The sequence below is a fragment of the Protomyctophum bolini genome (assembly GCF_963924005.1).
Source record: "Protomyctophum bolini genome assembly, chromosome: 1".
Lineage (NCBI taxonomy): Eukaryota > Metazoa > Chordata > Actinopteri > Myctophiformes > Myctophidae > Protomyctophum > Protomyctophum bolini.
In genome coordinates this window covers 35,784,859-35,799,990 of record NC_137862.1, presented here as the reverse complement: position 1 = coordinate 35,799,990, position 15,132 = coordinate 35,784,859, and the positions used below count along the sequence as shown (strand labels likewise).

Below are 15,132 nucleotides of genomic sequence, written 5' to 3'. Positions count from 1 at the left end.
TTTTTCTTTTTTTTGCATACATGGATACATTGTGCTGACTCCATTCCTTCCCTTTCTCTGATGTACAATAATATATAGCACAACACTGTCACATGACAGAGTACAATGCCCTGTCGCATGGCGCTGTCACACGCCGGAAACAGCAGATCTACGAGAAGATTCGCTGTTTCCTTTCCGGCCCACGACACCATCGTATGACGAAAGAAAATCGGGGCTTGTGTTACCGTAAGCATATTCTTGACTTGCAATCTTGTTACTGTGTGCTACTGTACCAAGATTATGGTGTTCCAACCAGTCATACAAAAATGTTGATGCTGTAATAACACATTTAGCTGGGAACCCCCTCAGGGACCCATGGCGGTCTTTTGGCCCCACATTGAGAAACACTGGTTTAAAACACTGAGATACTTTGATACAAATTTGTGCTTTGAAAAAACGTTCAGTTGAAACTCGATCAAGGTCTGCAGTGATGGAACACAATTATTTTGATACAGCAGGAAGACACAACCAATATGCACACATTTTGTTGTGTGCTGTTGACCTCCTTAAAACGGTGGACATTTTGCTCTTGCCGTGTTTCACATGGGGTGGACGCCCCATGGCGAAGCATCCACCCCGAAGAAAATGGCCGCCGTAGGAATATGATCAATTGTGCTTCATTCATACATGATTAATGCATGTTTAATTTATCAAGATTTACCCTGTAAACATTACTCTCTACTACCCAGAGTAATATTTAAGTACCTATTACTTTGGGGTCATTTATCCATATAGAAACCCACATAATTATATTTTGTGAGCGGCACATTAGCAGAAACACATTATCAATTACATATCAGTTTATGACCTAGTTGCTGGCACATTTTCACATCATGTATAAGCCTAGACTGATTTACCCTCAATCCATAACAATCTTTGTACAACAAATACAACAGAATTCTTATAGGCCTACTGTAAAATGCCTGTTTCATCACTTTTCCTCCAATCTGAGTCTCCAAACTCTCTGTCACATATTTCTCCGGGAACAAACTTTTGTTAAATGAAAATGCCTCTTTTTCTGCATAATGATAATGGGATGATAGAAAATAACACACAGCATTGTTTACATACAGGTAATGCCTTCCTACCTTCTTTAACATATGCTAAATTTCATGAGTGGTTCTCAAATGAAAAATTAACATTTAAAATAACTTCATTACACATTTATATACTGTATGTTGTATGATTCTATGGTAATTTTCTGGGGGAAATTGTTCAGAATCTATACAATATTAGTAAAACAAAGCAGCACTCTTTAGGGTCATTTCATAGCAAGGACCCTTTCTCCTGTGCTTGTGTCACATTTCACGAGCAGAAATACTTTACCCAGCATGTTACCCATGCCAATCTTTACAAATTCTAGTCCATTCTAGTCCGCAATAGCCATTAAATACTTTGCCATAGGTAAAGTCATAGGAAAGGTTATCTTCCCTTAATGTTTATCCGCTATTTCTAGCGGTTTTTATCCAGTCATTACTGTACTGTATAGCCTATGACTTTATTTTGAAATATGCTATGTAATCATTATTCATGCTAGATAAATGTGTAAATTGTTATAAATGTTGATTGCTCATAAATGGGCCATGAAATACATCCTGAAACCCTTATGAATCCATTCAATAAAAAATACAAAGATATATCACTCCTCATATGACTCCCCATATGGCCAACAGGCCTGTGCTGATTCGGTTTTCATCTTTCACATCTTTACATAGCTGAATTATATAGACAAGACATTGTGGGGCGCCCGCTGGCCAAGTGGTTCAGGCGCATGCCACATAATGGGCTTTGGCATGACAGAGCGGCGTGTGTTTGAGTCCCATTCATGACGACCCTTTGCTGCATGTCTCTCCCCTTCTCTCTCTCCCTCTTTCCTGTCTATCTTCACTTGACACAATAAATAAAGGCAGAAAAGCAAATAATAATAATAATAATGATCTTAAAAAACAAACAAAAAAACATTGTGTTGGCAAAAGGACAGCACTGTCTGACATTTCAGAATGTACCCTCAATTCTTGTTTTAGTCGGATGTTTAAAGTTGTATAATGGATACAAAATAAATACATAAATATCAATTGAACAACTAAAACCCTGACAAACATTCAAGCTCAAATTATGGTGTAATGAATCATCTTATTCACATTTTATGTATCATAATCTTGAAATCACATTTTTCCCTTGCACGTTTATTATCCTGGGCCACAAACAACACTAGGCTTTTGAAGGCAAGACCATGATATAGTGTCACAGCTAGACCAGCAGTTCTTCAAGACCATGATATAGTGTCACAGCTAGACCAGCAGTTCAAGACCATGATATAGTGTCACTCACAGCTAGACCAGCAGTTCTTCAAGACCATGATATAGTGTCACAGCTAGACCAGCAGTTCAAGACCATGATATAGTGTCACAGCTAGACCAGCAGTTCTTCAAGACCATGATATAGTGTCACAGCTAGACCAGCAGTTCAAGACCATGATATAGTGTCACAGCTAGACCAGCAGTTCAAGACCATGATATAGTGTCACAGCTAGACCAGTAGTTCAAGACCATGATATAGTGTCACAGCTAGACCAGTAGTTCAAGACCATGATATAGTGTCACAGCTAGACCAGCAGTTCTTCAAGACCATGATATAGTGTCACTCACAGCTAGACCAGCAGTTCAAGACCATGATATAGTGTCACAGCTAGACCAGCAGTTCAAGACCATGATATAGTGTCACAGCTAGACCAGCAGTTCAAGACCATGATATAGTGTCACAGCTAGACCAGCAGTTCAAGACCATGATATAGTGTCACTCACAGCTAGACCAGCAGTTCAAGACCATGATATAGTGTCACAGCTAGACCAGCAGTTCAAGACCATGATATAGTGTAGTGTCACAGCTAGACCAGCAGTTCTTGAATGTCATAGCTTTCTGTTACTTGTCCTCCCTTCATTCAGCACATTACCCACAAAATACCTTTCATTTACTGAATGCATATATCATACCATGGCAGTGATGCATTATGTTTTACTGTTATCGTTGCATCTGTGATGCAGTGGAGCTTAAGCCCTATATACTTTGTCACACGACAAATAGTGAAAATAACAATCTACAAGCTCAGAACATGACGTGTTGTGAGCTTGTAGATCTGCTATTTTTGCTATTTCTGAAAGATTTGCCAATTTGCTGTCACACGTTTCACAAATTTCGCCTATAATGACATTCCCACAACAGAGACGTCAGGTTGAAAGTAGTTAATTCTGCAAACGTCTTCACAGAACCATACTATCTCCCATTGTAACCCCAAAACAAACATCTTCGTTGACCCATACTGTCTGCCATTGTAACCCCTAAACATTAGACCCATACTGTCTGCCATTGTAACCCCTAAACATTAGGCCCATATTGTCTGCCATTGTAACCCCTAAACATTGGGCCCATACTGTCTGCCATTGTAACCCCTAAACAAACAAAAACAAAACATTCTTTTTCAAGATCTACTTTATACAAACAATGACCTGAATCTACGTAGAGATGCATTTTGTACATACTGAATCTTTTAAGAAGCATCAGAAAGTTTGCTCTTCAAAGCACATTTTGTTCTGTATATGTTATCTTAGTGTTTCACCCCTATTTCAATATTGTGCTCTTGGCCGTCTACAGCAAGTGGTTCTCAAAGTGGGGTCCAAGGACCCTCAGGGTTGACGAGGTTCCAAATGGTGCCTGTACAGGGCTGAAACTCACAAGTATATAAATGGAACCAAATAGTTCATTTGGTTCCGTTCCTCTCAAGAGTTATGCGTGTTCCTTGGAATTAAAATGTTTGAGAACCACTGCTCTACTGCAAGGAGCAGGTATTAGGTTTAAAGTCTCTCCAGGAGTTAATGCTTGATATCAGTATGTGTACTTTGAAGATTAACAATGGGCACTTAATGCCAGCTTATTTTTTTCTTCTTTTTCTTCTTTCTTTTTTCCCCCCATTGCAAACAATAACAAACACAGCACAGATCACTTGACTAAAAGAGGAATGCAGACAGAATGCTCTGGCATGTTATCTTAGCTTGTTTGTTTCGTTTTGAGGACATGGTTTTGCTCTTGATTCACCTAGTGAAACTGGGAGGGGGTCCCAATGGGTATGTGTGTGTGTGTGTGTGTGTGTGTGTGTGTGTGTGTGTGTGTGTGTGTGTGTGTGTGTGTGTGATGTGCTTTGATTCGTTGTGTGAATATGTGCATGTGACATTATGCATTTAAGAGAGCACCATTTTAAGACAACCCCCCTTGAGAGAAAACAGTCACCTTTAGGCTGCCATTGAGTTGGCATTAAATGTTTGAACAAAGAAAATGTCTAGTTTGTGCTATGAGAGCCATGCCTCAGCAACCTTTAAGTGTAATTCTTTGTGTCCCTGCTCATCCTCCATGGATTTCAGGAGAGGGTGTGTGAAGTTTATCATTGTTTTACTCCTTCTTGCACAACTCAGGCACACTGAACACTGGAAGGGTTGGCAACGCAGAGGGCGGTGTGAGACGGTGCTTTCCGACAAAGACTGTTTCACAGTCAAAGAGACGAAGGTGGAAGAGTGTGGTTTTGTGCGCTCCGTGAGGTCAGTTACTCGAACGAACGATGCCTCTGCGGTCCAAATCACACGGTTCCGTTCTCCTGCCTGGGCTTGTGGGGTGTTGTGCGAGTGGGCGTGCTCAGGGAGGGAGCCAAGGTGCAGAGGAAGCCGGCGAGCAAGGTGAGGCCAAGGCCACCCCAGGCACAGAACATGGACCAACCATAGCCATGGCTAATGTCCTCAGGGAGACCGTACATGTAGCGGGGGTAGCGGGACAGCTCAAAGTTGATGCCTGCCACGCATGTGCAGAGGGAGATAATGCAGCACGTCCCTATATGCCAGGAGGACAGAGAATAAGTACTTTAGAACAGGGGTTCTCAATGATTTTGTCTGGGGACCTCCGGAAATGCTTTGGCCATGTCTCGCGACCCCTGCCCCCCTCCTCACCCCCAATACAAATTGACCGCTACAATAATCTTAATAATATTAATAAATATATCATCTTAATAATATTAATAATAAATTAATAAATAAATAAATAAATACTGAAACCAGATATAATCATTAAGGAAAGTTTATTCATGTACTAACTATGTGTACTATGTAAACTCTTCATTTCCATGTTCCAGCAATTCAGTTGCAAAATAAATAAATAAAAAGGCTGAGAACCCCTGCTTTAGAAAGCTTGACAGTTGAATTATTTACAAACGTAAATGATCCTACTGTAGACTACTGTCTGATCCTACTGTAGGCTACTGTCTGATCCTACTGTAGACTACTGTATGATCCTACTGTAGACTACTGTCTGATCCTACTGTAGGCTACTGTCTGATCCTACTGTAGACTACTGTATGATCCTACTGTAGACTACTGTATGTCCTAGTGTACACTAGTGTACAGTATGTAGGTCCTAGTGTACAGTATGTAGGTCCTAGTGTACAGTATCTAGGTCCTAGTGTACACTATGTAGGTCCTAGTGTACACTAGTGTACACTATGTAGGTCCTAGTGTACACTATCTAGGTCCTAGTGTACAGTATCTAGGTCCTAGTGTACACTATGTAGGTCCTAGTGTACACTAGTGTACACTATGTAGGTCCTAGTGTACAGTATCTAGGTCCTAGTGTACACTATGTAGGTCCTAGTGTACACTAGTGTACAGTATGTAGGTCCTAGTGTACACTAGTGTACAGTATGTAGGTCCTAGTGTACAGTAGGTCCTAGTGTACAGTAGGTCCTAGTGTACAGTATGTAGGTCCTAGTGTACAGTATGTAGGTCCTAGTGTACACTATGTAGGTCCTAGTGTACAGTATGTAGGTCCTAGTGTACACTATGTAGGTCCTAGTGTACAGTATGTAGGTCCTAGTGTACACTATGTAGGTCTTAGTGTACAGTATGTAGGTCCTAGTGTACAGTATGTAGGTCCTAGTGTACAGTATGTAGGTCCTAGTGTACAGTATGTAGGTCCTAGTGTACAGTATGTAGGTCCTAGTGTACAGTATGTAGGTCCTAGTGTACAGTAGGTCTTAGTGTACAGTATGTAGGTCCTAGTGTACAGTATGTAGGTCCTAGTGTACAGTATGTAGGTCATAGTGTACACTATGTAGGTCCTAGTGTACAGTATGTAGGTCCTAGTGTACAGTATGTAGGTCCTAGTGTACAGTATGTAGGTCCTAGTGTACAGTAGGTCCTAGTGTACAGTATGTAGGTCCTAGTGTACAGTAGGTCCTAGTGTACAGTATGTAGGTCCTAGTGTACAGTAGGTCCTAGTGTACAGTATGTAGGTCCTAGTGTACAGTAGGTCTTAGTGTACAGTATGTAGGTCCTAGTGTACAGTAGATCATAGTGTACAGTATGTAGGTCCTAGTGTACAGTAGGTCTTAGTGTACAGTATGTAGGTCCTAGTGTACAGTAGGTCTTAGTGTACAGTATGTAGGTCCTAGTGTACAGTAGGTCTTAGTGTACAGTATGTAGGTCCTAGTGTACAGTATGTAGGTCCTAGTGTACAGTATGTAGGTCCTAGTGTACAGTATGTAGGTCCTAGTGTACACTATGTAGGTCCTAGTGTACAGTATGTAGGTCCTAGTGTACAGTATGTAGGTCCTAGTGTACAGTATGTAGGTCCTAGTGTACACTATGTAGGTCCTAGTGTACACTATGTAGGTCCTAGTGTACAGTAGGTCTTAGTGTACAGTATGTAGGTCCTAGTGTACAGTAGGTCCTAGTGTACAGTATGTAGGTCCTAGTGTACACTATGTAGGTCCTAGTGTACAGTAGGTCTTAGTGTACAGTATGTAGGTCCTAGTGTACAGTAGGTCTTAGTGTACAGTATGTAGGTCCTAGTGTACAGTAGGTCCTAGTGTACAGTATGTAGGTCCTAGTGTACACTATGTAGGTCCTAGTGTACAGTAGGTCTTAGTGTACAGTATGTAGGTCCTAGTGTACAGTAGGTCTTAGTGTACAGTATGTAGGTCCTAGTGTACAGTAGGTCCTAGTGTACAGTATGTAGGTCCTAGTGTACACTATGTAGGTCCTAGTGTACAGTAGGTCTTAGTGTACAGTATGTAGGTCCTAGTGTACAGTAGGTCTTAGTGTACAGTATGTAGGTCCTAGTGTACAGTAGGTCCTAGTGTACAGTATGTAGGTCCTAGTGTACACTATGTAGGTCCTAGTGTACAGTAGGTCTTAGTGTACAGTATGTAGGTCCTAGTGTACAGTAGGTCTTAGTGTACAGTATGTAGGTCCTAGTGTACAGTATGTACCTCAGCTAAATTGAAAATGAGGGCTTGCCCTCAACTGTATTTCCGAGTATAAATAAAGGTGATGATGAAGATGATGATGTAGGTCCTAGTGTACAGTATGCAGGTCCTAGTGTACTGAGTCATAACCAACTCAGAGTATGTTTGTATTTGGATGTGTGTGTGTGTGTGTGTGTGTGTGTGTGTGTGTGTGTGTGTGTGTGTGTGTGTGGCCTCACCATCAACCCTACTCTCGCATACAGTATAAACAGTGCGTGCACTAACACACACATGCACGCACGCACACATACACACTGTTCAATGTAATGCGAGAATGTGCTCTCACTGTACCTCCCATGAGGAAGAGCAGTCCCGCTACATACTGCATGAGGTCATGCTGCTGGCAGCATCCCAGCACTCCAATGATCCAGCCAAAGAGAATAATGGACACGGCCATGCCCACAAAGCCAGCCGTCATTCTGCGTAGATCTACAAGCAGAGATCAACATTATTCAAGAGAAACGTCACAGGTTTGGAGCACTATAGTCCCCTGAAGGCGTGTGTCGATCTGGCTTTTAGTTTGGATGGAATACATTCTAACAACACGATAACAAAGAACTGTTACAAGAACGTGAGACAGACGGAAACAGACATACACTGTACAATCTAGAATGTTAAATTAACTCTCATGGGTACATTTGTACACCCTCTGAGTTAAACATTCTGGATTTTATTGTGTAGAAAATGAGACAGATAGGAATCTGAGGATAAACAACACCGATACAAGACGTGACAGATTGATTGGACCAGACTATTATGAGTCTATCCTATTCAGACAAGCTCTCCACCAAGACAGATGGGAAGGCTGAGACTTACGGAGTGCATGCCACTCATCCTGTCGTATAGTCTTTGTAATGTTGACAGGTAGATTCCGTGGGAGGATGGAGGAAGTGTAGTGATACTTGACTGGTGTGCATCTCTGAATTAATCCTACAGTAGCAAGGGAAAGATGGAAAAAGTAGTTACGATAAAAACTAAAAAGAAGACTAAAACAGTCTAAAAGACCCACTATCATGCAATGCCCAGTGCTGGCTAATGGCTATAGGGGCTGTTGTTAAATAACAACTGAACTGGACATTTTGGGCCAAGGCACTAGAGAGAGTTACTGCAGTTAACAGTTAAGTCAATGAATATGCAGAGCTGAATCACAGCCTAAAACGTAATTAAACGTAAACGCAAGTAAAAGTCTCAATACAATGCAATATAGAACAACATGTACTCTGTTACAAGTAAAAGTCAGGTAATCAAAATGTACTTAAAGTACCCACTTCACAAGTTCAAGGATATTAGGATATATATTATAAACCATAAGGTAAATATTCCAAACATAATTGATTAAAATAAAATGCATTTGAACCGGGGCAAACTTTTAACCGAATGAAAAGAAAAGAAAAGAAAAAATGATTAAAAAAAAGTGTTCAGTCTGTCTTGTAATGCAAAATAAGGCAATAGCAACAGTTAAACGTTTGAGATTGTAATCACTAAAGTATTGAGAGCCTCAATGGATGCAGCAGATGCAGTATAGTGATAGTTTGTAATGTTATGTTTTATTGACAGGAATTAACAATAACATTAATAATAAATAATATTATTATTTTCATAGATTATTGACTGAAGGGTGAAATACACTTCTCAATGAAACAATAAGAGTCTGGAAGGCTGCAGCTAGGGACCCCTAGAGGCCATGTTTACGCGGCAGACCAGATCGGTTTGAACAGGCTGCGCTCCACACTTACAGGGCGATTTCCATCTAGTTTTCAAATGAATCCACACTATGATGAAGTTAAGCAGGACACTCCAGTGCCTCTGTAGAAGGTGGTGAAGTAGGCAGTCTCCCTACAGGGCGTAGAGGATGAGGTGTTGCTGTGCCTTTTAGGCTGCAGATCGAGAGCCCAGGTGAGGTCGTCTCGTCACAGACCCTCAGTGCTTCATCACTGGCATTGCAGTGGAAAGGGTCAGTGAGTTCAAGTTCCTCGGAGTACACAACAAGGAAAAGTGACTATACTGATTTTGTCACTTGAAGATGTTCAGAGTGGGCCACCGTGTCCTCAGACTGTTGTACAACAGCTCCATTGAAAGTGGCTGTGTCACTGCCTGGTGTGGAAACTTGAACCAACAGCGGTATAGTGTGGTTGGCATAGTGCATACCTCATACCTGTTCCTCTATGCAGACTTTACTTTCCCTGTGTACCTGCCATGTGGATTTTTAACTGTGAAGTTTCTGCCCTATGTTGACTACCATTCTATGTGGACCCGTTCTCTTTGACACGTGATTATGAATCCCACCACAACTCTAGGATTGGCTCCCGGGCAGGCATAGTTTTACTGAAGTTATAGGGTTAGGTTTAGGCATAGTTTCACTGAGGTTAGGGTTAGGTTAAGGCATAGTTGCTAAAACGAGAACTGTCAATCACAGAAACTACTGGCCAATCACAGCAGAGTTTGCTTAGAGCTGCAGTGGGATCCATAATAACACCTCTTTGACATGTTTCTTTACGGTTAGATTTTTCTCCTTGCTCTCCCTCTCAAAGGCCATGACCATTGGACAATACCAACACCTTCCACCACTCACTATAGGCCTACATGACATAGAGTATGTTGACAACTTCACGTACCTTGGAAGTAACATCTCGAACACAGGAGACGTGGAGAAAGACGTCAACAACCGAGTTGGCAAAGCTGCAGGAGTGTTTCAGCGTCTCCGCAACATTTGGTTGTCTAAAACCATCTCTACGGCCACCAAGCTACGCCTCTACATGTCAGTGGTCATCCCAACAGCGACCTACGCCTGTGAGACGTGGGCGAAGACAGCAAAACTACCAACAAGTTGGATGTCTTCCACCGAAGATGCCTCAGATCCATCCTGAGGATCTCATGGAGAGACCACATCACCAATGAGAAGGTGATGAGAAGGGCAGGAGTAGCACCACTGTCTGTTATCATCGATGAAAGGAGAAGGAGAATGGCTGGACACGTACTCCGACTGCCAAGAGAGAGACCGGCAAGTGTGGCAATGGACTGGATGCCAGAAGGTGGAAAGAGGAAGAGAGGGAGGCCAAAAAAGACAGACAGCGGAGGAAGACCTAAGCGAGATTGGTGTCAGCTGGCACAGAGCAAGAAGGGTCGCCAGAGACCGGAGTAAATGGAGAGGACTCGTCGCCCAATGTTCCAATAGGAACGGGAGGAACTAAGTCTAAGTAAGTCTCCCTCTCCCCTTTTCTTCTTCACCCACTTCTTCTTCACTTGTTTTGTGGATTATTGATTCTTGCTTTTGACCGTCCCTCTCCATTGAGAAGCAACTGATGTCCTGCAAAAGTCAACAACCATCTCCATTGTTTCATACAAATAAGGTTGTTGTCATTGTACCAGCTCACCAGTTTCTCCACCTTGTCTCTGTATGATGTGTCATTATTGTTGAGGCGCACTACTGTTGTGTCATCAGCTAAGTTGATGATATTGTTGGATTCAGATTTGACAGAGCAGTTGCATGGAGTCAATAGTGTGAACAACAGTTGAACTGGAAGGTGCCTGCAGTGCTCAGTCTGATGGTGGCTACTGTTCTCCTATATAATGTGCATTGTCCAAAGACTCTCTGTCTCTCTATAATTTGTTATATACAGTATAACCAAAATTGTGTATACAGTATTGTGATATAAAACCAACAACAAAATATTTTTGTTTTTGTGACTAAAGGATTTTATTGTTTTCTCTTGAATATCCACCAGTCCAAACTAAATCCACTAGCAAGATGAACTGATACATTAGGAAGTACAGCACTGGAGCAACTCAGACTAACTTACTGTGTGTGTGTTTTCATTAGGATGCAAAGTCTGGAATGGGACAATGTTTCGATGTACACTATGTTACATATTCAGCAGGCTCATGTGATGCACTGGACCTGCCAAACTATATCTGGTTGATGTGTGTCATGAACTGACACATGTCTGTTTTATTATTAACTCCTAATTTTAGCACTTGCTACATGGAAATGTCTTATTTCCATGCAGTTGGTTGTGGCACAAGCCTCACTTGATCCATCAAAAAAGAAATAAGCAAACAGTTTGTCCAATTTCATTTGTTTATCCTGAATTATTTATAAGGTCTATAAGGAATATGAAGTTGAAATCACAGAAGAGCATTATATACTGTATAGTATTATATACTATTATATATAATGTGCATTGTGCAGACATATCCTTTCTTTACTTTGATTTATAATTTTTGTATTGTTTTGGTCCAGCACTGGTTGTTTCAAGAACTGTAAGGTGTGTGTATACAGTATATATATATAGTCAAATTAATGAAAACGACTTTAGCAGGTGAGTCAGTGTATCAGAATCTGTGTTAAACAGCTATAGCTTACACTTCTAATAATTACATAATTGCACCCATATTGTAACTCTGCAAATTAAGCTGTCCTCCTAATGCCATAGGCCTACTGTATGTACAGTATGCTATTATTAGTATAGCCTATATCTGGTGGTATCATGGTGATTGAGTAAATAGGCTAATTGTTATCATGACAAAATGAAGAGGCCTCGACACTGTGAGTATCCCCAGTATAGCTACAAATTCGCACCAACCGGATGTTTATCGATAATTGTATCTGAATGTCACATTTCCTCCGTGACATTTAGTCATTATAGACATAACAAAATGAAATTCAGCCTGTGACTGTTGCAAACAACTTATATGACAACATTGATTTTCTTTGAGAAGAATGCCACTCTCCTTATAGAGCACGAGTGAGTGAAGTATAGTGAACAACGGAATAGGCTCGCTCAGCACCATGGACAGCGGAAGGGGGGGAAAACGAAGAAAAAAAACATAACGAGCCATACCCAATGCTTGTGACATGATATGCTATACACATTCTCATACTCACAGTTTATAATATGCTATATAGATAAACACATGCAAAAAATGATCTATTAACGAATGTCGGCCTGCATGTGGTCAATTAAGCTACGTTTGCAGACCCGTTAAACAATATGCTATAGATGTTGAACTCATTCTGCGAGACCACCGCGGCCTGACAAGACAGGCTTCACATCATGTTTACCTTTATATATTAGGTCCTCAGTTTCCAAGTCGAATCCCTCCCGGTGACACTTTCTCCAAAGCCCAGAGATGGTGGAATTAAACTGGCGGCTGCAGTGGGACTCCATGGTCGATGCAGCGGCCAGAAAGTGTCGTTTCCCCCTGATGAGTGCACCAGAAATTGGGCCATTCCCTCGCCTCTCTATGGTCTTTGGAGGCATCTGAAGGGGAAGGTTATGATTTGAAATGTAGATGTAACCAGGGTCATTCCGTTTGTTGGCATAGTTCTTGCACCGCTCTCGATGTCTCCTCGCATCGGTCTCGTACCAATGGTCGGTGCATATCGCCATTGCGAGCAGCCCTAAAGCACAGAGCGCCAAGAAGAGCCCTGTGCTGGTTAAAATTTTCATAGCGGCCATCTTCCCCACTCGATGGATGAGGAGAGTCCAAACAGTCGAGAGATTGTTCCTCCTCGGCGGCCGTGGTGGTGGTACCCCGTGAAATAAATCACGGCACTCACAGCCTCACGCAGGTCTGTGAAACTGAACGCATGATCGAAGGCCAGTGTTGCCTCGACTGGACGCCGCGGTCTATTGTTGTGGTGCCCAGCAGATGTAATGTTTTCCTACCATCTGTTATGGTACAGGAGGAGAGTGCTGCTGAGGAGAGGGATGGATGATAACCAATGCTGTCAGGCACGGACGGAGTGTAGTTGCGCGCTCTCTCCTCCAGGTTGTTTTTCTTCTTTTATGAGATAGACCGGACGGTGTGTAGCCTGTTAAACCATAAACATTATTAAAATGTCATGTTAAAACTATTGTGTGTGTATATATATTAATATATATATATACATATATATATATATACAGTATTTAAAAAAATATATAGCTAGTTAATATTTTATTACTTTAGAAATACAAATATGAATATATAGGCCTACAGAAATATATAAATATGCACTTTAGAGATACAAATATACAAACTAGCTAACATGTTTTCATGGGCAAGATAGCTACACATTATAAACCCCCGCTTCTTTTCACTCACTCACAGTCTCACACAGTCTCACACAGTCTCTCACACACACACACACACACACACACACACACACACACACACACACACACACACACACACAGCTTTCAGTCAGGACACACAAGAGCCACTCCTTTCATCTTTTGTACCATACACAGATCCACCCTTTAATTTGTTTTAAAAAAAGTTAAGGGAAGAAAATAAATTATAGATAAAGTGCACAGGTCTCCACCAGGGCAGGTCAGGTTGTGGCCTCCTGGTGACGCTATAATAGGCCAATGTGAAAAGGGTGCCATTTCTTCTTACCCTTGGATGGCAATTGGATGATTTGAGGCATTTTGTTCCAAAAACGTGTTTTGCAAATATCCACCTGTTGGTGGCGCTATAACAGGCCAATGTGAAAAGCCTTCTGGAAAGAGGCAGAGGTTCATCATTGGCATCCAGTGAGTATGTGTGCAAAATTTGGCATCGACCGGGTTAATGGTGCCGGAGATTAGCTGGTAACAGACGGACGGACGGAGTGCAAAACATACTCTCTCCCCATGCCTTCGGCCTGGAGGAGACAAAAAGAAAACAATCATGGACTGTATAAATTATGTACAATTGTTTTAGCTGTCCATAAAGTAGTGGTTTTCAAAGTGGGGTCCTTGAGGGGGTTCCAGGTGTCAGTGGGTTCCCACCAGTAACATGAGTTAATGTAGCAACTGCCTTATAAAGCATGCAGCGATTTAGAAAATCACTAATCTGGTGAGGCATGTAGTAATGTTTTCTATGAAGTTACATGCCAACAACAGACTTAACATTCAGTGCTATAAAGAACAAAAGCAACATATTGGGGATTAGGCCTAATGATTCCTATTTATGACTTCAACAAAATTGAGTTATGTATAGCTAATATGGGAATGGAATGGCCATATGGGATTGGAATTGTATGATACTGATGATGTTTAGACTTTTGTGATGGTTATTTATGGAGATTGGAGACATTCTCATTTGTCAGACACTCATCCATTAATCTGTATTAATTAATACCAATAACATAGGCTACTCGACTATATGCATACGGTATACAAGTCTTAGGTACCGAGTTACTGATTATAGCCTTCTCTCGGTCTGGGACCAGTGTGATTATCAACCTTTTTGCTTATGGACTTACAGCTGCTAAAAAACTCTGCATATGGTCCAAATTTATTGAAAGATGTGATACATGTTCATGTTTGTACATTGACCAAAGTGTAAATTGAGTGGTTTGCTCTTGTCTTCATTTGTAATGGTTTGCTGCCATTCGTGTTGTGACGTTCAGGAACAGTCAGTTCATGACTAAGGCCCAACTAATACACTTCCTTGACACGACGGTGGCGCGCGTCAAAAATAGCCCACCTACAAGCTCACAAAGCGTTGTAGAGGCGACGCGCTGTGAGCTTGTAGGTCCGTTATTCTCGTTGCGCGACACTGTCGTGTGTACGGAGCATAAATTAGGCTTCAGGAAGGCAACCCGCAGGGGAGTCGTTATGGCAACAGGAGCTTGCCAAACAGACTGTGTTGGAATTGGACAAGTGTGAGCGCACAATCAATACCCCCCTCCCTTGTCTACCATCTGACATTTTAGGCACAGAACCCTTGCTGCAGAAAATATGCTTATGGTGCAGAATTTGTGTTCAGCAGGTGCAATTCTA

The 15,132-nt window shown here is 41.6% G+C and overlaps 1 protein-coding gene across 1 annotated transcript in view; it reads right to left on the bottom strand.

Moving 5' to 3' along the window:
* The window catches only part of tmem276b (transmembrane protein 276b), a 13,107-nt gene extending 242 nt beyond the window's left edge, over window positions 1-12,865 (bottom strand). Inside the window, exons 1-4 of the mRNA XM_080769003.1 lie at window positions 12,444-12,865; window positions 8,198-8,311; window positions 7,673-7,810; window positions 1-4,914 (exon numbers count right to left, since the gene is read on the bottom strand). The exon at window positions 1-4,914 is cut by the window's left edge and continues 242 nt beyond it. Coding sequence (XP_080625129.1) covers window positions 4,667-4,914; window positions 7,673-7,810; window positions 8,198-8,311; window positions 12,444-12,840 — 897 coding nt within the window. The 5' untranslated portion in view covers window positions 12,841-12,865 and the 3' untranslated portion in view covers window positions 1-4,666. The remainder of the gene's footprint in view (window positions 4,915-7,672; window positions 7,811-8,197; window positions 8,312-12,443) is intronic.
* Window positions 12,866-15,132: the final 2,267 nt, after the last annotated feature.